The sequence below is a fragment of the Hipposideros armiger genome, unplaced genomic scaffold, assembly GCF_001890085.2.
Source record: "Hipposideros armiger isolate ML-2016 unplaced genomic scaffold, ASM189008v1 scaffold_53, whole genome shotgun sequence".
In the NCBI taxonomy this organism is placed as follows: domain Eukaryota; kingdom Metazoa; phylum Chordata; class Mammalia; order Chiroptera; family Hipposideridae; genus Hipposideros; species Hipposideros armiger.
In genome coordinates, this window is record NW_017731403.1 from 3,504,915 (window position 1) to 3,528,756 (window position 23,842).

A 23,842-nucleotide genomic window follows, 5' to 3' on the forward strand; every position below is an offset into this window, starting at 1 on the left:
GCCGCTCACTGCGGCTGCTGGCCGCTCACGCTGGGTGCTGGCTACACACGGTGTTGTAGCAGGGACTGCAGCCTACGCAGTCGCTGCAACTCACGGCAGCCCAGCTGCAGGTTTAGCTGTTGTTCAGCATCTTAGCTGTAGAGGGCAGTGTCACTGGCCCTCATATGTGGGATCTGAACCAGGGCCCTCTGGCATCTCAAGCCAGCTCTTAACCAACGCGCCACTCGGCCGGTCCTCTGATATTTTTAAAGACATGTTTTATGGCTTAGTTCATTGTCAGATTTTTAATAAATGTTTCATGTTTGCTTGATAAGAGTATATACTGGTTATACTGTGTTAATGTTATTAAATCATGCTTGTTAATTCTGTTGCTCACATCTCTTATAGCTTTATTTATTTTTTAAATGCTTGATTAATGTTTAAGAGAAAGGTGAGGAAATCTATGTGAGCAGTGTGTTGAAATCTCCCTGTATTGTGTTGAAAATGTCAGTTTCTCCTTATAATTCTGCCTATTTTCGCTTATATGTTCTGAGGATATTTTTTGAAGTGCATAGATGTTTAAGATTTTTATATCATTCTAATTAATGGAACATTTCATCCCTGTCTAGTGATTTCTCTTATCCTTAATATTAATTTTTGTTATAAAGTCTAATTTGTCTAATACTACTAGTACTATACCAGCTTCCTTTTAGTTAGTATTTGAATGTTATTTCTTTTTTCATACTTTCAACCTTTCAGTATCTTTATGTGTAGGCGTATCTCTTGTAACCAGTATGGCTGTGTTTTTAAAAATCCATTCTATTCATCTTTGGCTTTTAACTCATAAGCTGAGTTCTTTTACAGTTATTTTGGTTATTCATATAATTGGTCTTGTTTCTTACTGTTCAATTCTATATGCTTTCTGTGTACCATACCTTTTCTGTGATTTTTTTTAATTTCCTATCCCAGAAAATTATGCATTTGAATTTTTGTCTCCTATCATGCCTTATTTTGGATTTTTTTTTTTATTGAATGCAAATCTTCTTATTCATTTTTTTCCTTCTTTGCTAATTTGGAAATTGTATACAATTTTTATTCTTTTAATGGCTACATTAAAAATTTTACTATGTAGACTTTAAAGGTAGACCATTTTCTTCACTTTCCTCCTCACAAATACAAGGACTTTTAAACATTTTAACTCTGACACTTAACTTCACTTCCAACTTACATGCTGTGATTGTCCAGAATGTACAGATAGTGTTTGTTTTCACTCATGTACAATAGTTATCGCTTTGTGCTTAATTTTTCTTTCATCATAGACCTTTCATATGGGAATTTCCTTCTGCCTGACATTTATCTTTTAGGATTTTCTTTACAGTGTAGGCCTGCTTAATGTCAAACTTTTTTTTTTTAATACTTGAAAACCCTTTTATTGCCCTTAATCTTTTTTTTAAAAGATTTTATATTTTTTTTTGATTGGGGAATTGGGAGAAGGGAACAGTGTTGGGGAATTGGGGAAGGGGAACAGACAAGTTGCTGTCCTTTTGTTCTTCAGTCTAGTTGTGGAGGACGTTGCTTCACTGGCCCATGTTGGTATTATCATTGTGCTCTTCCCGGGTGAGGCAGTCACTCACTGGCCATTGAACGGCTGCTGATGGCGGCTCACAGCAGCTCACGAAAGCTCATGCCCGCTGCTTGCCAGCCCCACTGCAGCCTATGCTGTCGCCAACGACTCACGGCAGCCCAGCTCCAGGTCTAGCTGCTGTTCACCATCTTAGCTGTAGAGGGCGCAGCATCACTGGCCCTCCTGTGGGATCCGAATCCGGACCCTGCTGCTCAGAGCTGGCGTCCCAAGCCAACTCCTAACTAACGCACTACTCGGCCGGTCCAACCCTTATTCTTTTACGATACTTTTGCTGGCTATATATATTCGAGACTGATAGTTTGTTATTTTCTTCAGACTTCCATTATTGTTAAGTCAGCTGATTTCATTGTAGATGACTAGTTTTTGTTTTGTTTTGTTTTTAATTTCTGGTTGCTTTTAATATCATCTCTTTGTCTTTGGTGAATGATAATTTCATTCCTTTGTTTCTAGTTGTGGGTTTCTTATTATTTGTCTTGTTTGGGATTTGTTGGGCTTCTGAGATCAGGGTGCTTTCTTTCATCAGTTCTGGAAAATTCTCAGCTATTTTTCTTTAACTTGCTTCTGTCCCATGTACTCTTTTTTCTCTTTCTGGGACTTGAATTAGGCATATAGACCTTTAGACATTAGACCTTTTTGCTCTGTCCTCTATGTCTATGTCTCTTAACCTATCTTTCATATTTTCTATCTCTTTGCTTCTCTGTGATCTGAACCCAGACAAGATCGAGGTAGGTAAATATGAAAGCCAGATTTGCCAGGGGGCAAATGCTAATAATAGCCCTGGGATCCAGACACTAAGCTTTGGTCCATCCTGATATAGGAGAGTTGCAACTGAGATGTTTTCATTAAGACAGAACCCTTGAGGGAATAAAGCATACCATCGGACCTCCTGAAAGATGCAAACCCAGATGCTATATAAAGGAAAGCATCCCTAGTTTAAGGCCTAAAGCTTCCCATATATTAGGTTCCACTAGATATAAGCTAATGAAGAAAAACACACAAAAAAATAAGCCATCATGAGTAAAAGCACAAATATAACAAACTTCATATTTGAACATCCAGAGACTTCAGGTACTAGGAATTTTTTTTCTTTGCTTGAACTTAAAATATTAAAATATATGTTTGCTTTAAGTCACTTAGGATTCAGTTTTATTGCAGCAGGAGGGCCTTTTGGGAAATCTAGTCTGCCATACTGGCATAAGTAGAAGCCTCCGTAGTGGAATTGTTTTACTTGCTATTTAATAACTAATTAAAGCCTGGAAACAATGGTCATATTATGAGATTTTTTTTTGCAGAGCTTGAGAATAACTTCTTTTAAAGTTATTAGGATCTGCTCATTTTTTCCCAAGCTGCTAATGATGTGTGGAATGATTAAGAAAGTGGTAATTTAAGACATCCTAAATAAAATGAAAATTAGATTTAAATAGCATATATTGTTAATCAAAATAAACCGGTTTTGATATTTTTGTGTTAGAAATATATTATTGTTTTTCTTGACATGATATGTTCTGATTTTTTTTAAAGCTTAATTACCAATATTCCCTCTACCCTTTTCTCCCCTGAAATAGGCGTAATATTCATGGGGTAAGCAAAGAAAAAATAACAAGAATGTTGGAACACTATCAACGTTTTGTTTCAGTGCCCATAATCATGAGTTCTTCAGTTCCAGAGAAAATTGAACGTATTGAGTTGTGTGCATATTCTTGTGAGGACAGAAATTCTAGGTAGGTTAAAGTCCCTATGTTTAAAGTTCCAACATTAAATTGGAAACTTAATTTTTAAAAATGTGATAATTTTGGAGCTTGTGAAATCACTGACAAATAACTAAAAATAAGGTAGATGTTTGTTACTTATAGGGCTTCCATATAGTCTTACCTGACGCAGGATGTGTATGATTAGCAAGAGAAGTAAAAGTTGATATGAGTGATAACATGGGAGTGTTTTTCATTGTCCTCAGGGTTTTGTGGGTCCATGTTTATACTATGAATACTCCTGTCTTCATTATGTAACTTTCTGCTATTCCAGTATTTATATCTGTTACCTTATCTCCTCTTTGTTATTATTTTGTGTATAGTCATATCACTTAATTTCCTTAGGTATTAGTAAAAATATTCTTTCAAGTTAGTATCATAAAATTTAATTATTAATGGTACAGTTTTACTAAGTAATGCAAGTCATAGTCTTATGAAAATTTGCAATCCAGGATAGTACTGATTCTGTTAAACATTTAGGACATATAAATAATTGAATAAGTGAGTAAAGAAGAACCTTAAATATATAGAGAGGTCTGAATCTCCCGTATTTTATGATGGTAAGGGATGGAGAGGCTCAATTAAAAAGGAGTTGGGAGTTGGGAAGAGAAAATTCATAAATGCCCTTACATTGAGGAGCAGTGTTGCATAGTGGTGAAGAGCATGGGCACTTGAGCTCTGTTTCCTGACTTCAAATCCCAAAGTTTTGTAAACTGTAACTTTAGAAAATCTCTCTGTACATCATCTCTTCATTTCTAAAATGGCAATAATAACACTGCTCATACGGATCTCATAAGGATTATGAATTCACACTTTTAAAGAACTTAGAATAGCATCTGGCAAATAGAAAACTCAGTGCTAGATGTGATTTTTGTAGGAAGGCTTCATGAGAGAGGTGGGGCTTTGATAGCACCTGGAATAAAGAAAGAAAGGAAGGAAGATGAGTTGACAAATTGAATAAGGAAAAGACATTGAAGTTTAAAGTGTAATGATTAGGCAAAAGTGCTCTGAATCTGAAATTAACATCAAGAGGTAGTTTTAAAAAATTTAATAAGTGACATCTCAAATGAGAGCTCTCCTCCCTTTCATTTCTCTTCATTGTACATATCAAGTTGGTTGACTCTTTGTGACTTTGTAAATGAAGCTTAAACGTGTTCCTTTTTAGCAAATGACAAATAGGTGGTATAGAGGCATACTTAGTTTCACATATGTTAAGCTTACATAGATAGGAAAGAAGCCAGGGAGGGAGTGCCCTCTTCTGGGCACAAATTTAGAAACTTAACTTTAATATTTACACCTAAGAAACACCTTGCCTGAAAATCTCATGTTTTTTATTCAATTCAAAAAGCTTACTGCTTCCTATTATGCCAAGCATAGTGCTAGGTGTTGGGGTTACAACAGAGGAAGGGATGTGTTCATAGTGTATTAGGGAAAGATCAAGATTAGCTTTTATAATTTTAATATAGTTTATTTTTAGACTTTTTAGAATAAATAAATGTTAAGTGCCCTGTCTTTCAGTTGAATGCTTCTTTAATTTAAATCATAATAGTAATTATATGACTTCCTTATAATACTTAAAAAAAAATCTTACAGCCCAAGAGACAATGAAGATATTACCTCTGAAAAAGAAGAAAATGTTTTATCCTCATCTTTGAAGCACTTAGAGTTCATTGAAGAGAAGAAGCTTGCAGTGACCGAAGAAAATATGTCGCCTGAGAATGACACTTGTCTTCCTAATGCATATTTAAACAAAGGAAGAAAAGAAATAAATGGTATGAATCCTGACATTCAGAGTGTTTTCGTTCAGAAAGTTCCAGAAATGTATTTTTCTGATTCTGAAAGCAAAGTACGAGTAACAGACAAAAGTGAAAAAGAAGTAGAAATGGCTTCTGAAAAAGAGTGTGGTAAAACTGACGCAGATAGTTTTGTAGAAGGAGTGTTACCTAGTATTAGCTATGGTGAGAATAATCAGGAAGTCTGTGATCTTTCAAATACTATACCTCTTCAAAATGAAAATTCTTCACCTGGCGAAATATTGAAAGGAGGAGTAATGGTAAAGAAAAACACCTTTGGAAAACAAAAAAGCAAATCAACTTTGGAAGAGTTTCCACAACATGAGCTATCAAATTTTGTTGGTGATTGGCCAGTTGATAAGACTATTGGTCAGAGGACAAAAAGGAACCGAAAAACTGAAAAAGCTTTATCTGTACAAAGTGACAAAAAGTATAATCACCCGCCATCACGTAAAGTATTAGATAATAGTCTATCTATGAATGTAGATAATATCCAGCAGCAAGGATCTCCACATGAAAATGTAGAGGATGACAAGTCACAGTGTGATGATGCTTCAGAATCTTTCAGTAGCTGTAAGTATGATACTTATAAAAATACTGAAAACTCATTCAACATTGTGGGCAACTGGCCTTCATCTGATGCTTTAGCTCAGAGAGAGCATAGATCAAGAGTGCCAAAGACTGGTTTAAATGAACCCAACCTAGAATTTGGAACTAATGATAACATGAATGAAATACCCTTATACACAGCACATGAGACCTGTTGGGGGACAAGCCCTGAAGACCTAAAAACGTTGGGTAGCTATTCTCTAGGAAGTTCTGAAATGCTGTCCAGTGACATGACCTGTGAGAATAAGACTTGTCCAAGTGAAAAGATCCATGGACAACACACATTGTCTCTTACTTTTACCAATACTTCTCCGACTATTCCTGAAGTTGAATTTCCAGAAGGAAGGCCTCAAGAAGTCCCAGGAATAGAAGTAGACATGTGTACACAGACTGAACCACAGGATTTTGCTCTCTTATGGAAAATAGAAAAGAATAAAATTAGTGTTTCAGAATCTGTGAGAGTATTAATAGGAAGATTAGATGGATTTAAACCAAAAGATTTCAATATTAACTCAAAATTAGATGTTCAGGAAACAATTCCATATAGGGTAATGTATGATAAAAGCACGTTTGTTGAAGAAAGTGAGCTTACCAGTGCTGATGAATCTGAAAATCTTAACATTCTTTGTAAACTATTTGGATCCTTTTCATTAGAAGCCCTTAAAGACTTATATGAGAGGTGTAACAAAGATATTATTTGGGCCACAAGCCTTTTGTTGGATTCTGAAACTAAATTATGTGAGGATACTGAATTTGAGAATATCCAAAAATCATATGATGAAGCACAAACTGGGCCATTTTCTCTGGGATTGAATTTGAAGGAAATTATTAGCCAAAGAGGAATCTTAGAGGATTCTAATTCTTCTGTGCCAGAATTTAGCCATGCAGTTGTTATCACTAACACTAATGTACATACTACCAATGATTCAGAAAAGGGAAGCTCAGAGCAGGCAGAAATAATAGCTATAACTACTGAAAAACCTGGATTAGTCACAAGTGTATTTCCTAGCGCCACTGTAGATCTAAAAAATACTAATGAAGTACTTCCTAATAATCAGGCAGAACTATCAGGTTTGTATAACATTAACCAGTCTTTTACAGGTACACTAAAAGCTACTACTGTTCAAGATGTGAGTGAAGTAGAGAAGAATCTAGAAGTCACAGATGTTGGAGATAGTATTCATTCTTTGAACTTGTCAGGTATTTTAAACTCTGTATCAAGCACTTCAAATCTTGAATTAAATGAAGAAATTTATTTTACTGACTCTTTTGAAATAAAGAAAAATGAAAATCTTCCAAAGGATTATGCGAAATTTCCAAACATGGAAGAATTTATGAATGAAGATGAACAGGAAATGGAAAATATTCTAATGGCAGGGAGTACTTTGTCAACTGGAAGTAGTGAAGAAATAAAAACTGAGATGTTGAATCCCACGCCAGTGATGACCAAATCTCTGACCATAGACTGTCTGGAATTGGCATTACCTCCCGAACTGGCTTTTCAGCTCAATGAATTATTTGGCCCTGTTGGTATTGATTCAGGTAAGGAAAAAGTAAATTTACCTATATTTGTGTTTTTATGTGAATAGAATATAGGGAGTTCTATTTCAATGTAAAGTTATTTCATAAGTTAACTGAAATATAAAAGTAATTTGTGTTGCCGACCTTATTTTTGACACAGCATGTTTGGAGAGGATTTTTGAAAATGTAATTTGAAGGACTAGAGTATTTATATGGAGTTTGTGTCCATCGTGTGTATGTATGTGTGTGTGTGTGTGTGTGTGTGTAGTTTCCTCTGGTATTTACCTCTTACTTATTTACACAGGTGAACCTTTTTGAATCTTTGGTGCTATTCCAGATGCATTTAAGGCAAGATAAATTTCTTAGAACAAACTTACTGAAAAGGTTTGACGAATGGAAATGAATAAATTAAATTTATTTAGACTAATGGGCATGAATAGCTTAAATATATGAAGCATTGTATAATTGCGTCATACAAGAAGTGTGAAAACAATCAATGACATATTGCATAAACACAAATATTCCAAGAGATTTAGAACTAGAAACATAGGTTAGTAATTAATAATACAAGTTAGTATTATGATGCTTAAAGTGGTTAAGTACATTGTCTGTACATGTAAAATGAGTAATGAGTATATTTTCTTTTCTTCTTTCCCTTTACAAGGGTCTCTAACAGTTGAGGATTGTGTGGTTCATATAGATCTGAATCTGGCTAAAGTGATTCATGAGAAGTGGAAAGAATCTATAATGGTTGGTAGGATTCTTTTTTATAAAGAGCTCCTTTGTGTCTATTTTGTCATCCTTCTTCAGTAAAATATACTGTTATAGGAAAGAAAGAGTTTTATTGCATTTTGACTTTGAGAATGTACTTTTACTACTTAACAAATTACTGATTTTTTTCCCTTTTTCCAGTACTTTAGATTATTTCTAGACTGACTAAATTATATAATTAATGATGGAGCTCAATATATTGATTTTTTAAGGGAAAAATATCATAGTTTTTATTCCCTAAATTTAAGACTTGCAGAACTGATTGATTAATTTTCAAAAACAGTTAAAAAAATACAGCATAAGAGCTCTATAAGTGGAAAAAATATATAGATGTACTCAATTTATAATTTTATTTATCTAATTTGTTTTACTTAGAATGATTAATAGTTTTACAAGGAGAGATGGTGTCTAAAGAAAAATAATATAATCTTGTTTTCTAAAGCATCCTTCTTTGTTAATACCGTTCTGCATTTGTGTTTAGGAGCGACAAAGACAGGAAGAGGTATCCTGTGGCAAGGTTATGCGAGGTAAAGCACATGTTTTTACTTTTAATGATATTGTCTTGATATTGAAACTTGGAGAGTGTGTGTGTGTGTGTGTGTGTGTGTGTGTGTGTGTGAATTTTAATTTATTTTAAATATTCTTGTGTTACCAAACTCAACGGGTTCACCGCCTGGGGTGTTCTATTTAAGAATGAGATGTGGTTGTCATTAGGTAGTTTCATTTACTTGCAGCAAGAAAATGAGACGGGATTCATACCCAGAAGGAAGGCTTAGCCATTGCTTGCATGCACTTGCACTGTTTGGTCAATTACATGCTGGTTTCTTTGTAGTTGGGTACACTTATCTGGTTGGGTTACTGTCAGGCTCTTCCTATTTATGGCTGCATCTGCAAAATACTGTGCTACATTTTAACATTTAGCAAGAAAGCATTTAGTAAGAACAGCCCATACCTTGAGACCCTTGTTCTAACACTTCCACAAAATATGTTACCTAAGAATTTTGATTGGCAAATAAAAGTTCTTTCAAAAGTCTGTTTTATTTTATTTCCATAAAGAAGAAAAAAATACCCTATAATACTATTTAGCTTTCATGAGTGCTGTGGAATACGTAAGATGTGCTAATACATATAGTCAAGGTGTTTTCTGTTAAGATTTTGCTCTGAATGAAAGAAATCGGTTCTGGTTTGAGAGCAGTAAAGTGCTCATATGTTTGAGAGCATCATTGAAATATTAAGAAATATTGGTTATTCAAAATTGATTTAAAAATCTTGGTTATTCAAAAATTTTATTAATGTTAGTATTTCTAGAGCACAAAAGTCAGCCTGCTTTTTTGGTACCTCTGCCAATTTGAAAACATTTGATTACGAAAGACTTCTCTTAGATAACATTGTCCTCAGTGATTAGGGCGGGTTGGCAGACCTGTTAGTAAGGGTCTCCCTTTTTTGCATGAATTCGTACATATACTTGTTTTCTCCACTCCACACTGGAACTGCAGGTTGAAGATTCTTAGGATGGGCTTTAGTTCAGACCTGTGCTCCGGTGGTAGTTTCAGGGGCTAAAGATGTTTGAGAGCTGGGAGTTGTGTGAACGATAGTATCGGCTGTTTTGTTTGTTTGTTTGTTTGATTTCTCCCCCCTCTCTAGGAAAGCAAAGGAATGTATCAGAATGTGTTGCTATCCCTTAGAGATGTTGAAATGTTACACGTTAAATACCGTTATTGTGAACTTCTTAAATGTTCAGCTCCTTATGTTGAATATCATTTGCTCACTTTTTATTGTGTGCCTCCAGTGGGTTACAGGTTTGCCAAAATACTGATCCTTGGAGTGGCTGGGCAGAGCTGACTAGAGCTGTTCTAGGTGGTCACTTTGAGTTGGCTGCCACTTTCTTTGTTTACTAGTATATATATGTGTCCCTATTTTCTGTGTCCATGTGATATGAAAAAGAGTGGGAAGAATTGAGTTGATTTACAATGATACCCAAATCATTTCTCATTTGAAATATTCCTACATTTACATGTCATTTCTTGCCTGCACTTAATGTAAAGATGTATTTTGAAACTTCACAGTTGCATTATAAGCTAAAAGTGAAAACCAGTATTTTTTTGGTCTCTCTGAGGTAGATGTAACAGAGTGTATAATGCTGGATTTGTACATTTTTTTGTTGAGGGTCTGACACTATACTGCTTTTGTAGATCCTTCCCTGGTTGGGCATATTGGTCTTGATAATACTGAACAAAAATCATCTCAGAGAACAGGCAAAAAATTACTGAAGACTTTAGCAGCATCTGAAATGGATCGTTGGAATACTCAAACTAAAAAAGTTTCACTCAGAGAAATAATGTCAGAAGAAATGGCCTTACAGGAAAAACACGATTTGGTATGAGTTAGTATAAATATTAAGCCTTTGTCTCTGATTCTAGGTTGATTGTGTATGTTTACTTTGTGATTTTCATTTAATTCTATATTTCCTAGTCTGGAATCTTCATTTAACCTAATTAACTTAATGTTAAAATTGAAAAATGTTTTAAACGTAGTTCAAATTGGAGTTTTTTGCTTCTGGGAAATTAGTTGATATTCTTTAACAGTAAAGCAATGTGTGTTAAATGTTGTTTTCAATTTAGTTTTTCAGGTGATTGAGCTGCATATTTCTTGGCATTTAACATTTATATAATTTTTAAATTCTAGAAACATGAAACTTTCATTTAAAGATAATTTCATTCATAAATTAGTGATAAGAATGTCTTTGTTACTATTAAAGACGTTATCCATCTTTGAAACAAAATTTTTTTGAGAAAATTTTAGAAATTTAACAATTTGAATTTAAAAATTAAATACTGTTATCTAACTTTTTAATTAAACAAGGTCAAACAGAAACTTTACTTTAAACTTTATTTACTTATTTTTTGTTAATTATTCAACATATCTAATTATATGAAGCCATAAGTGAATTTGGTTTCTTTTGCATTTCTTCTTAGCCTTTTTGGAAATTCTGAAAGGTAGTATTAGAGAACTTAAAATTAATAAGAAAAAAAGACCTTAAGGGTTATTTAGTCCAATTCTCAAGGGAAAAAGAAAAATTCTTAGTAAAACATTTTTACTTTCTTTGTTACTCATTTCACTGCTTAAAGGAACACCTTTATATTTGGCTGAAATACGTAGAATTGGGACATAGGAACAATGATGGGATTCCTCCACTTTCATATTTATTTTCTAGTTAAATTGGAAATATGCTACCAATCCTGCCTTCGCATGTTTATACCGGGGGTGCCAAAAAAAAAAATGTATACAAGTGGACACTTTGGTCAACGTTGCTCCAACAGTAGTTCACCATAATCAGAAGTATCTGGATGCTGAGACGCTGATGGTAACCACTTTGAGCACCTCTTGTAATTGCAGAAGTCAAACGTGACTTGTATTCATCTTTTGTTATCGGTATATATTGAGTATTACAATTTTAATACAGCTTTCCTTTCTTAAAATGTGTATATATTTTTTTGGCACCCTCTGTATAATTCAAGGAACAATCTCTTCAGTAGGATCTTATAATTAGTATTTCAAATATCCTCTTTATATATATAACAAATTGGAAAAATGGATTTTCTTAAAAAATAGGGAATGCCTAGAACTGATGTTCAAATGTTGTGACATTTTTTGTTGAAATGCCATTTTCCACTACTGAAACTTATCTTTATAGTTCTAACCTGCCTTTTAATCTCTCAGTAAATTAGTGAACGAATGAGCATCTTTGACTTCCCAACTTCATGCACTTTTTTTTCTGTCAGTGGTTTTGCTTGTTTTTCTATAGGGTGGGTAATAGAAGCTGTATTTTTTTGATCCTAAGGATTCCCACTTAGGTAGACCCTCAATAAGAGAATTTCTTTATGCTTTCTCCTCACTCTTTGCCCTCAAAGGAGAAAAATACTTTGTGTTTTTTTAAAGCAAGAAATAGTAAAATAAACTTGAGGCATAATACATGAATAGAATAATTAATTTTAAGATGATTAAGGTAATAAGTTTTTAGTTTTTTTTGAATTTCAAATTTAGAAACTATAACCTGGTAGTTTGCTAGTAAATCTGATTGCTGAATTTTTTTGTTAATTTAGATTGTAATGCATATTTTAAATAAAACATGAAATACTTTTAATTCTTGAGGTGGCTATGTCTATCACTTTTTTCTTTCTTTTTTTTTAATTTTTATTGGGGAACGGTGTATTTTTCTAGGACCCATCAGCTCCAAGTCAAGTAGCTGCTTCAGTTGTGGAGGACGCAGCTTTTTGGCCCATGTGGGACTCAAACCAGCAACCTTGGTGTTATGAGCCTGCGCTCCAACCACCTGAGCCAACTGGCTGCCCTCTATCACTTTTGTAATGTGTAATGTGTTGAGCTTTACTAGTCTTTTACTGGTCAGGTGGTCACCTATTGTGGTTCCTCTTTTATTGTTAGTTGGTGTTATAGATGGCCTAAATATGGTTAGGGTTCAAAACCAATAACTATTCTAGGATTGTCCTAGATCTATATAATTTTTATTTTTAGGACTTTTCAGAGTCACCTTTGAAATTTGATAGGAAGTTATTTTTCAGACATTAGGATCTTTGTAGCAAGCAAGAGTATTATTTAGTTACATCATAATGTCAGCAAATTGTCTTAGAGTTAGAAATCACTTTAAGAATGTTTATCATAATCCTAGGTTAGGATTAAAATAGCATATTTTATAAAGTTCTTTTGGTTTGGTAATCTGAACAGCTCCAAATATGACTTGTGAAAAAAATAACAATTAGTAACACTTCTCATGCAGTTATTTTGAAGTAAATATGTTTGACATTTAAAAAAATTGTGAATTTTAAGATTTTCTGTCAACCTGAATTTGCAACTTATTTGTACATTGTAGTTTCTGACCATTGAGGAGAATATGTTTTTGAGGACGTTGTTCACAGCACCACACAGTGTCCCTTTTATGAGGACCCATGGGAGAAATTTCTCTCAGGTCTCAGTACCAGAAAAAGCTGTACTTCTCCTGAGCAACTGGTTTGTTTTTATTTTATGGACACTGAGAATCTTTGTTTCCCCCTTTGCTTTGGCCACTAAGAAGCTCAGAACTGAATTTGTGGCCCACCTCTAGCAATTGTACAGGATTTTGTGGCATGCATTTATATACTAATTTTACTTGCTAGCTTTATATCCTGTATTCTTACCTTTATTTTTTCTACTCTCTGACTTCTTCATTTATTTATATCCTGTTTATTTATGCATATATATATCTCTTCATCCTTTTTTATATAAATTTAATGTGTTGGTGTGTATATGTCAGGATGTATTTATATACACATGCACACATATCTGTATATGTGTGATTGTGTGTGTATGTGTATATATCTACGAGCAACTTCAAATACTTTGTAAAAATGGGATATAAATAAATAGTGCAAAATACTTATATTACTAATTTTAATCAGCGAAGAAAGTCTGTGATTGCTTTTAAATTATTAGTCTTTTTGCAACAAAATAACCATGCTTTTGGATCAGCATAGTTAATATTATAAGTTCCATTTTAAGGATGATTTTCATCTTTTTTGTTTTAGAAAAGAGAGCCTCTTATGTTTGAAAAAGATTATGCCACTAAACTAAAGGAGAAGCAGCTCTTTAAGATATTTCCAGCCATTAACCAAAATTTTCTGGCGGACATTTTCAAGGACCACAAGTGAGTGCTAGAAGAATTGTCTGTAGTTTCTACTGTGCTGTCATTGAAAGCATGTGCCATACATTTTAATGTTTTTCTGATAACAAAAATAATATAGGTACAGTAATACCTTGGTTTGCAAACATAATTCGTTCCAGAAACAAACTACTTGTATTGCAAGACATCGCTCGTTTACCACATTAAAATGTATTAGAAATGTTTGTTCATCTTGCATAACACTCGTAAACCACATTACTCGCATTCCAAGGTTTTACTGTTTATTATTATAAACTATTTAATGCAATGTGCATAATATAGAAAGTGAGCGGTTTCTGGCAATTGGTTCATATGCCTCCATTTTTTTTCTCATAGCAATTGTACATACTAATGTGTATACATATACGTATCTCTTTTTTTGTATCTGTATACAAATATACATTTCATCAAAAAAGAGGTTGTGAGGGCCGGCTGAGTGGCTCAGTTGGTTAAGAGCTCGCTCAAGAGTTTGAGCTCTGAGCAACAGCGGTTCGATGCCAGCCCAAGCTGAGCAGCCGCTAAGCTACCAACAGGTAGCAGGATGGCTCAGCTAAAAAAAAAAAAAAAAAAGAGGTTGTGTTCTATGTTCTATGTTGTACTTTTGCTGGTATTTATTTTTCCTTTCCATACTTAGTGACCTGCTCTTTTCAAAATCTACAGAGTATTCCATGGTATTCTTAAAGTGATTTCTTAAATTACTGTAATTTATTTAAATGTGCTCCTATTTAGGACCTTTTTGACTATAAGAAAAATTGGAAACCATGTTGTACTGAGCATCATTGAACATACAATTTTGGGTATATTGGTGAATGCTATTGTAGGCTAGTTCCTAAAAGTGAAATTGCTGTTTCAGAGTGTGTGCATTTAAAATTTTATAGCTAATGCCAAATTTCCTTGGATAAATGCTTTCTGTACTAGTTATATGCACTGACGATGTAACCTACCTTGGATAATAAGAATCTTTTGCATGTCAATGGTAATTAAAAAAAATTTTTTTAATTAAAAAAATCTTAAAAATGTCTGCCAATCTGATGAGAAAAATATTTCATTGTCGTTTAAAATTTTATTTTCTTGATCACTAGGTTGAATTATTTTTCATTTCTTTTTCTATTAATTATTTACTTTTTGCCTTTTTTCGTTTTGGTTGTTTATATTTCTTTCTAGATTTGTGAGAGCTCTTTATATATTATGTATAGTAATCTTTGTCTATTATAGATTATAATTATTTTTCCTGCTGTGATACTTATCTTTTAACCCAGTATAGTCTATTTCATATACTTGTTTGACTTATGTTTTATCAGAAAATCTTTTCCCTTATTGTTTTGAGTTTTATGTCATTTTTAGGAACTCTGTCCTATACCAATCTTACAAAAATATTTTCTTCAATATTTTTAATAGATAAATTTAAATTTATCTAGCATTTTTATGTGTATGGTATGAAGTAGAGATTTAAGCTTAGTTATTTTTCCATGTGATTAACTGAATGAATAGATAATATTTATCCACTGATATTAAATAGGCCACTCGTTACTGCATTCCTAAATATACATTTTCTTTTTTTTTTTTAAAGATTTTATTGGGGAATTGGGGAAGGGACCAGCCAAGCTGTTGTTCTTGTTGTTCTTCAATCTTGGTTGTGTAGGGCGCCAGTCGCCACCTGGTTTCCTGTCGGTAGCCTGTGGCCTCTAAGCTCAAGGTGCTGTGTTCAGTCTTAGTTGCAGGTGGGTGTAGCCACCATCCCATGTGGCAGTCGAACCCGGCAGCCTTGTTGTTAAGAGCGCACGCTGTATCCACTAAGCCATCTGGGCAGCAGCTCAGCTTAAGGTGCCTAGTTCAGTCTTAGTTGCAGGTGGGTATAGCCCACCATCAAACAGGCAATCTTGTTGTTATACCAGCTGAGCCATCCTGCCACCTGTTGGCAGCTCAGCTCGGGCTCAGCGTTACTGGCCCATGTGGGAATCAAACCGGTGGCCCTGTTGCTCAGAGCTCGCGCTCTTAAGCCAACTCTTAACCAACTGAGCCACTCGGCTGGCCCTTCATTGTCTTTTAAAGACTCTTCGATTCCACTGAACTATTTCTTTAGATCTGGGTTTCCACCATATTTTTTTAATTATTTTAGTGTTATAGTGTGTTTTGATGTTTGGTATATTAGGAATGCTTCTGGGTTGAATAGTATGTACTTTCGATCGCATATATTTCTTAAATTACTATTTTAGCAAGAGTTGTTTTAAATAGATACCTTTTTAGAATTTTTGAAAATCTAGTATAGATCTTTTTTTCAGTTTATTAGTATGGTTCATGTCAATCACAATAATAGATTTTTGGAATAAAACCTGCTTTACCTTTAGATTTTTAGTTTTGTTTTTTTCCTTTAATGCAGTGTAGGAATTGATATCAGAATTTTTGCAACAGTAATTAAATGTGATTACTCTTCCTGTGCTATCTTGGTCAGATTTTGGTTTCAGGGTTTTATTTGGTTTTAGGCTTAATAGAATAACCTAGGAAGACTGCTATTTTTCTCTACGCTCTGGAAAGTTTAAATAAGTTAGTACCTTGAAGGTTCTGGGATTGTGCCTTTTCAGGGAAAAGGTCTTGAGAACCTTTCACTATCTTTTTAAGGTTATTGTTTTATTCAGATGTTTGATTTTTCTCGGTCCTTTCTGGTAGTTTGTCTTCTAGAAAATCATCAGTTTTACCTTGCTTTTCAAGTTTTTTATTGTTAAGTCACATAATATTCTTTTGTAATTAAAAACATAATTTTGTAATTGATCATGTTCCTTTTTCCTTTCCTAATATTTTTTTCTGTTTTCAGTTTTTGCTCTTTATCAGATTGGCCAGTTAAAGAGCAAGCTCTTGGTTTATTGATGAAACTCTATTTTATGATCTCTAATAATTTATTTTTGCTTTTATTTTTGATGATTCTTTCTTATTTATATTTATTTGTTTTTGAATTTTGTAAGAGTTTATTTGAGCCAAACTGACGAGATATGCTGGGAGCAAGATCTCAAATGCTCCAGAGAGTAACAATTTGCAGCTTCTTTTATGCATTTGAAATGAAGGCTGGAATTTAAGGAAGAGAGTACCTGAAGGTGGGGATAAAGCAAGGCAGGGATTGGATTATAGAATAGTAAGATTATGGGTTTTCTTGAGGGTGGTTATGGTTTATTTAAAAAGTCTGTTAACCTAGAAGCACAGAAATAATGGACAGAGCTTGCTTAAGGCAATGCTAAACCTTTTACTAAAAGGGTATATGCTTGGGGTCTGACTACTTGCCATCACCTGCCCAGTTAGGAATTTATGATCGGATCACCCTGTGATTACTTTCCATAGATCCCCTTTTTTCATCCACAGCTCTCCCTTTTGGTCATAAATCAATCCAAAGGATGCTTCGATGACCAACCTTTTGGTCGGATAGTGTGGTCTCATAGCATTAGGAAGGCTGTAGGAAGGCTTATTCCTAGGAAGTCTCAGTGTTGATACTGTCTTGTTGACCACTGGGGATGGGACAGTTTTGTAAACACAGGATCTGAGTTGAGGCTGATGTTTCCCAAAATGGGAAGAGCAGGTAAGTGGAAGGCAGTCAGGTCTTATGAACTTCATTAGGAATAAACACTCTGGATCATTTCTGTGCTGTAAACTATCATGATCTGAGTTTTGCTTTCTGCCTTATTTCTCTTTATTTGGCATCTACTATAACATTTATGTAAACCATAAAAGAGTATAAAAGTTATCTTATACATGTTCAGTAATCATAAACAGTTGGACCATATAGAAAAACCCAAAGAACAAATATAACTATTATTATGTATGACTAGTATCATTAGCAGACGGGTAAAGACAATCAAAAATGGATTCTGAGTTCACTGTCAATCCATAGGTATGACAAGGATTGATAGTCCTTGTCAATCTCTTGGGATAGCTGTCTACTTCTCATGTGGCCGGCTTCTTGTCTTCGAGGAGACTTTGATATCTGTAGACAGGGGTAGATGTCCATTTGCGATTAGGTGCTGGTAAGATCCCTTCCATTGAGGTCGGAGAGTGTCTTTTATATGATGTCCTTTCCAATAAACAAAATCGCCAGGTGGCAGTCAATGACCTTTAAAATCTTTGTCTCCTGGGAGCCGCTGTGAAAGGAAGTAAGTAGTTACCAACCTGGCATTTTCTTAAAGTGACTCCATCAACCTTGGCAATAGTGTAAGATGTCCCCTGTCAGTATTGTCAGCTTCTTTCATGTAAGTCCAGCTTAAATGCACTGTGATGCATGAAGGAATGCAAAAACTGAAAAATGGGGAGCCAGGGAGCAGGGAAGAACCAAGCGGCTGTCTTGGGTTTCCCATAGCCCCGGATATTTGTTCAATTTGCAACCATTGTTTACCCATACAATATACCCTAGACTTTTTCATCACTTATTTTACAGTGCTTCCTATGCAGTTTCAAATCTTTTGAGGTGTTCCAGGGGCCCTTCTGAAACACTGCAAAGTTATTCCAACATATATTGAGATTTTAACCCTTAAAACCTCAATGTCTAATGAAAACTAAGAAGTAAGCAATTAGCACTCTTTAGCTTGGCAGATTTATGAAGACATAACCTCTAGAAACATAGGCTCTTTTACTGGCAAATATATTTAAGACATTTTATAGCTTCTAGAAGCATATTTCATAGGCATAAAAGTCAATTATTAACATGGACTTATTTTTATAAAACTGAGGCAAAATAAAGACATGACTGTTTCACTTAAACCAACAAACTTAAGCTAGCTTCTATTTACTAAAGATTAATCTTAGATCACGTGAACTTGAAAAGCTTTTGAGTTAGTTTCTTTTTTTCTGAGAATTAGAATACTCAATTCTTACAAGTGCTTGCCTAAATTAATTTTAGCAATACCACCTGGAGGTAGAAAATTATCTCACATTTACATTACATATATGTACACACACATAGACACAGAGACCATTTAGTCATGAGAAACAGTGGATTCAGATTTTACCCTGGAGGAATTTACAATTTATGTCTGTCCTTGTAGGTTCCAAATGGTCTTCCCCCTTTTAAAATAAGGACAGCCATTTTTAATACCTCAAAGAATTGGGTTGACCCCTAAATGACATGATAGGTTGAACCATTTATCTAAGTCCTTTTACACAGTTTAATTTTAGCTTAGGGGAGAAGGCCTTTTTAACTTCTGAGACAGTCTCTAACAGTTTTTTCCCCCCATTCATTCTGCCTAATTTTATAGCCAGCTTTTTCTAATTTTGTGCACAAAAAGGATCATCCCCTTTTTATTTTTGATGGTTCCTTTCTCTTAAAATTTGTTGATATGTTTTCAACTATTTAGTTTGTTTCCTTTTAGTTATTAATAACATATATTTAAGGGTATGACCTTTTCTCTGTATATGTTTTGGTTTTGTTGTACAGTACTTTCATTTTCATTATTTTCTAATTCATTTTGATTTTCTCATTTATCCAAGAGTTTTTAATTCTGTAAGTGGTTTGATGGCTTTGGTGGTGGTGGTAGGGGGAGGGTTACTGTTTGTTTTGTTTGTTATATTTTGGGGTATGAGAATGTGGCCAGGAAGAGTTATACTTCTTTGGAATTTGAGATTTTCTTTGTGGTTTAATATGATTAGTTTTTATAAATATTACATGAAATTGCCTTTGAAAAAGAATATTCTCTGCAGAATTCTAAATATGTCACTTAAATCAAGTTTTTAATGGTATTGTTTCAATCCACAATTTCCCTATTTATTTTTTGCTATGTAACCTGCTATTTAATTCTTAAGAGTTATGTGTTAAAATCTCCCAAGGGTCTGGGGGCTAGGGACGGGTGCTGGCAACTCTCTTCTTTGGGGATCTGGGGCAAGATGGCCTGATGTGAAACAACTCAAGAGTTGGGGTTCCCTAGGCAAACTAAGGGGACTGAGTGAGTTCTTCCTGGGAATATCCAGTGTGGTTGGTCAGTGAGGCCCCGCATAAGTAAGTGGTTGATTACCTCCATTTGTCTGCCAATGGCTGGATAATTTTCTTAGTTAGCAGTAGCTTCAGCTTCATCCTGGTAAGAATCTACCCTTAGATGGTTTCAGTTACTGCAGTATATGCCTGATGTAGTCTTTTAGGGCTGTACCCCTCAAGCGACACGTTATGGAGACTGGTTTCCAGCCCCATGAGTGGGTAAGCTGGGTGATTTTAAGGGCTAGTTAGGATGTGGATAATTGCTGGTAGCTTCCAGCCCTTAGAAAACCCTGTATGTTGAGCATATCTGACAGGAAGATGAAGCGGGCTGAAGTGGAACTGGTAGTCCCAAATGTGGTTCTTCAAGGGTTATCTTTAATAATTGGAAGAATAACAAAATATCATATTATTTTAGAAAACTAGTTATCACATTTTCAAAAATATTCCTAAGTGGTCAGTTCCTCGTTGTCTGGCCATTGGAAGAAATCAGAGGCATAAATAGTCTGAAATAATGAGCAGTGTAAAATAATTTATAATTTGCTTTGGAATGAGTTTCTTTAGGTATTAGAACATGAGTGTTTCAATATCTGTCAATTTGTAGAATTTCACACTACAGATAATATAATAAATATCACCATGAAAACATGCCTAAATAATGTAGGGGTGAGAGTAGGATAGTGTTTTACATTTTCCTTTCTGTATCGTTGCCTAGTTTGTTTGACTAAAACCCCATGGTATAAGTAAAAAGTGAAATTTGACAAAATAAAAAATGTTTAAAGATCTGTTGTCTGTATTTGATGTTTGAAGGAAACTGAAACCATATATGAATCCAATAAGGGATTTAAGAAATATCGGTGATAAGATAAAAGAAAGGTTTGTTACGGGTAATCTACCTGGAATAAAAGATCGGAAAATGAATTATCAATATGTTACCTTTTGGTATTCATTTTTAAAATTAGTTTTTGAGAGCCTGTTACTTTCCAGTTTCCCTCTGGTCATTCTTGAGTCTTTGAGCTACACAGTGAGCATTTAATTTCAATGTTTAAAATTTAAATGTGAGCCAGTTTTTATATTCTTCTAAAATGTTTGAAGGATTGCTTATGTTAATGTTTCCATATAACTTTTATTTTCATTTATTGACATTATATTTGTTCTTAAACTCTCTACAGCTATTCATTAGAACACACAGTGCAATTTCTAAACTGTGTTCTTGAAGGAGACCCTGTAAAGACAGTTGTAGCGCAAGAGTTTGTTCACCAAAATGAGAATGTCACTTTTTATACTGCACAGAAGTCGAAGGAGAAAAAGGTATAGAGTTACTTATTTTTTTACTTAGTGGGTAACAATTGTTTTGGAAAATTAATTTGTTTATTTAGGTAACTTAATGATTATTTCTCGCCATTTTGACCAGATACCACCACTAGCATGTTTGGTTTTGAATGTCTGCCTACTCAAAATAATGAATTTATAGCTGATTATGGTTTTTCCTTTAATTTTATTCTCATTGTGAATGACAAACACTTGAATTTCTGTAGGTTTTTCTGTGTAGACAGCACAATAGAGTATGAGGCTTAATTTAATAACGGTGGGGTGGTTATATAATGGGTCTTAAGCTATAAACGTGGGCAGAAATTTTTAACCATTTGAGAAACTGCCAAACTTTTTTCCAGAGTGGCTGCACTGTTTTATATGTTACATTCCCAGCAGTGTATAAGGGTTATAATTTCTCCATATCCTCTCTGACACTTGTTATTATCAGTCTTTTTGATTATTGCCATCCTAGTGGGTGTGAAGTTTTTATGTGTACCTGGAATTTGTTTTAATCAGTTATGGTGAGACACCCAGACATGGAAATGCCATGAAGAAAGTTTATTCTACGCACAGATCCCTAGAAACAGAGGCATGGTGTGCCACCCAGGGCCACATGAGAAAGTACCAGCATTGGTCAGGAGGCAGAGGAAATAGGGGGGAAATGTGGGCAAGAGCCTTTTTTGTGGTTTCTGTGGGAAGGAATGGGTGAGGCAGGGTAAACAGGATTAGGATTGGCTAGTTTGAATAATTTCAGTAGGCTTTGAGGGATAGGAATTGTCCCTAGTTTTCTGCTACCTGGCTTGGTAATTAGGGCATGTGGATGGAGGCCTAGACGGTGAGAACCCCAAAAGGAGGTGGTTGGGAGTATCGGCTCTAGATTGGTTGGTTTGCATAAATGTAAGGTACACTAGTAGGTGAGTTGTTTGCTAGGATTTAGTTAACCTTAGGCTGGTGGTGCTGTTTCTCCAGGAATTACTAGCAAGGCCCCAGATGTCAAATCATCAGAATACAGGAAATAAAAGATATGGTTAATACAGAGTGGTATCTCAGTGTGATTTTGATTTGCATTTCCCTGATGACTGGTGATGTTGAACATCTTTTCATGTGCTTATTATTGGCAATTTGTATATCTTTGAAGAAATATATGTCCTTTGTCCATTAAAATTAGGTAGACATTGGCCAAAATGTAAACTTTAAGTTATTTTGGAGGTTATTTTTAGCCTTTCTCACAAAGTATAGGCAGGTGTCATAATATTGATAAAAATCTTTTTAGATTTATGAGCGCAATAGTCTGTGTTTGATATCCCAGGACCTTAAGGGACCACAGATACTAAAGGGGAGTATTATGGTACCAGTGACGTTTATCTGTTTATCTGTTTTCAAGAAACTAACATTTAAAACTGTGTTTTATTAATACTACTGCTTTTTCCTTTTAGCCTTTAGTAAAATTTATGAGTTTGTTACCATAGGAAATGGTTTTGGTATTAGTATGTCATGCTTACAAGAGAATAAATGGCAATAATTAGGTGAAATTATAGTAAACCTCATCACTATGAAATGGATATAAAAATAAATCTTAGTTTTATTTTAAAAGAAAGTAGTTATTTGAGAAAACATCTCTCACTATATACTTTTTTTTTGGTTGTTTTTTTTTTTAAATTAGAAATAAAGGATCTCCAGAGAACCAAATGTGATTTGCATTTTTTAGTATGAACACCAACAGAGACTCTGATACTGTGAAATATTTGTGTTCATAGCGTTAGGCATGATGGGCTTTTTGAAAGTCATAGAGGGTGTTTTTATTATCCCCTCCCCTCAAAATCTTTGATTTTATCAGAAATGCAAACCATACCCTCATTGACTATTTAAGCATTAATATGAAACAAGCTTGTAAGTACTGGCGAGAGTGACATAGGATGTAGGTCCTGTGAATATTCTTATGTGAGAGAAGAGCCTTGTGTTCTTTCATAAAATAAGCTGGATATTTGTTTACAAAAATAAGTTGTATATAAATTGTATATTTATAGATTTTTTTACTCTGGTAATGGGTTAGTTAGGAGTATGGTGATGCCTTTATTTTCTTATTTTCTTTTTTCCCCCCTTATCTTTAACTTTTTCAAGCCTCTAGAGTTCTAGGGGCAAAGTAAGCAAAATGTAATGAATGAAAAATTATATAACCAACTCCTGTTATATAGTAGACAAGTTTTTCACAACCTTTCTTGGCTTCTGAACTCCATTCACAGGCAGGAAATTTGAAAAATATTATATTTATCAGTTAGCAATATATATTATGTAATATATACATATAATGTTTTATAATTTTAATATATGATACTACATAAACTTTTTAATTGGCATTTTATTAAGGATTGTATTATAAGTATATTATAATTTTAATCCTTGATAATATTTCTAATTTAATATTTTTCAGTATTTAGAAATTTAATACAATTTTTAGTATTTAGAAATTTAACAAGTAACCTATACGAATTTACTTTCAATTAATTATACCAGAAAAGTATGATTTATTGAAGAAATTGAAAATTGTATTTTTTGGGGGGATTTTGGGATTGAGTGTTCATAAAATGTTCATTAAATTACTTGGTATGGTACCTGATACTTGGAATTTTTTTAAGCTTTTAACAAAATTAACTTAATCATGGTGCTTTATCTCCCACCAACCCCCCAACCCCCAGTGACAGACACGCTAAGAAACATCAGATTGCTACTTGCGAGCAGTTTTCTGCAAACTGCTTTGGAGAATGGGGTATATGAAAAGCCAAATTGGATATAGAAGTCACTATA

General features: G+C 34.1%; 1 protein-coding gene across 10 annotated transcripts in view; it reads left to right on the forward strand.

Annotated features, from left to right (window-relative positions):
• N4BP2 (NEDD4 binding protein 2) overlaps window positions 1–23,842 on the forward strand; it is a 93,789-nt gene that overhangs the window by 37,406 nt on the left and 32,541 nt on the right. For 9 of the 10 annotated variants that reach the window (XM_019640830.1, XM_019640835.1, XM_019640834.1 and 6 more), the window contains 7 exons: window positions 3,190–3,345; window positions 4,966–7,316; window positions 7,960–8,045; window positions 8,548–8,593; window positions 10,259–10,443; window positions 13,646–13,764; window positions 20,896–21,034. In XM_019640830.1, coding sequence (XP_019496375.1) covers window positions 3,190–3,345; window positions 4,966–7,316; window positions 7,960–8,045; window positions 8,548–8,593; window positions 10,259–10,443; window positions 13,646–13,764; window positions 20,896–21,034 — 3,082 coding nt within the window. Of the gene's footprint in view, window positions 1–3,189; window positions 3,346–4,965; window positions 7,317–7,959; window positions 8,046–8,547; window positions 8,594–10,258; window positions 10,444–12,954; window positions 13,092–13,645; window positions 13,765–20,895; window positions 21,035–23,842 lie in introns of those variants that run through there. The other variant, XM_019640836.1, reaches the window with a different exon arrangement.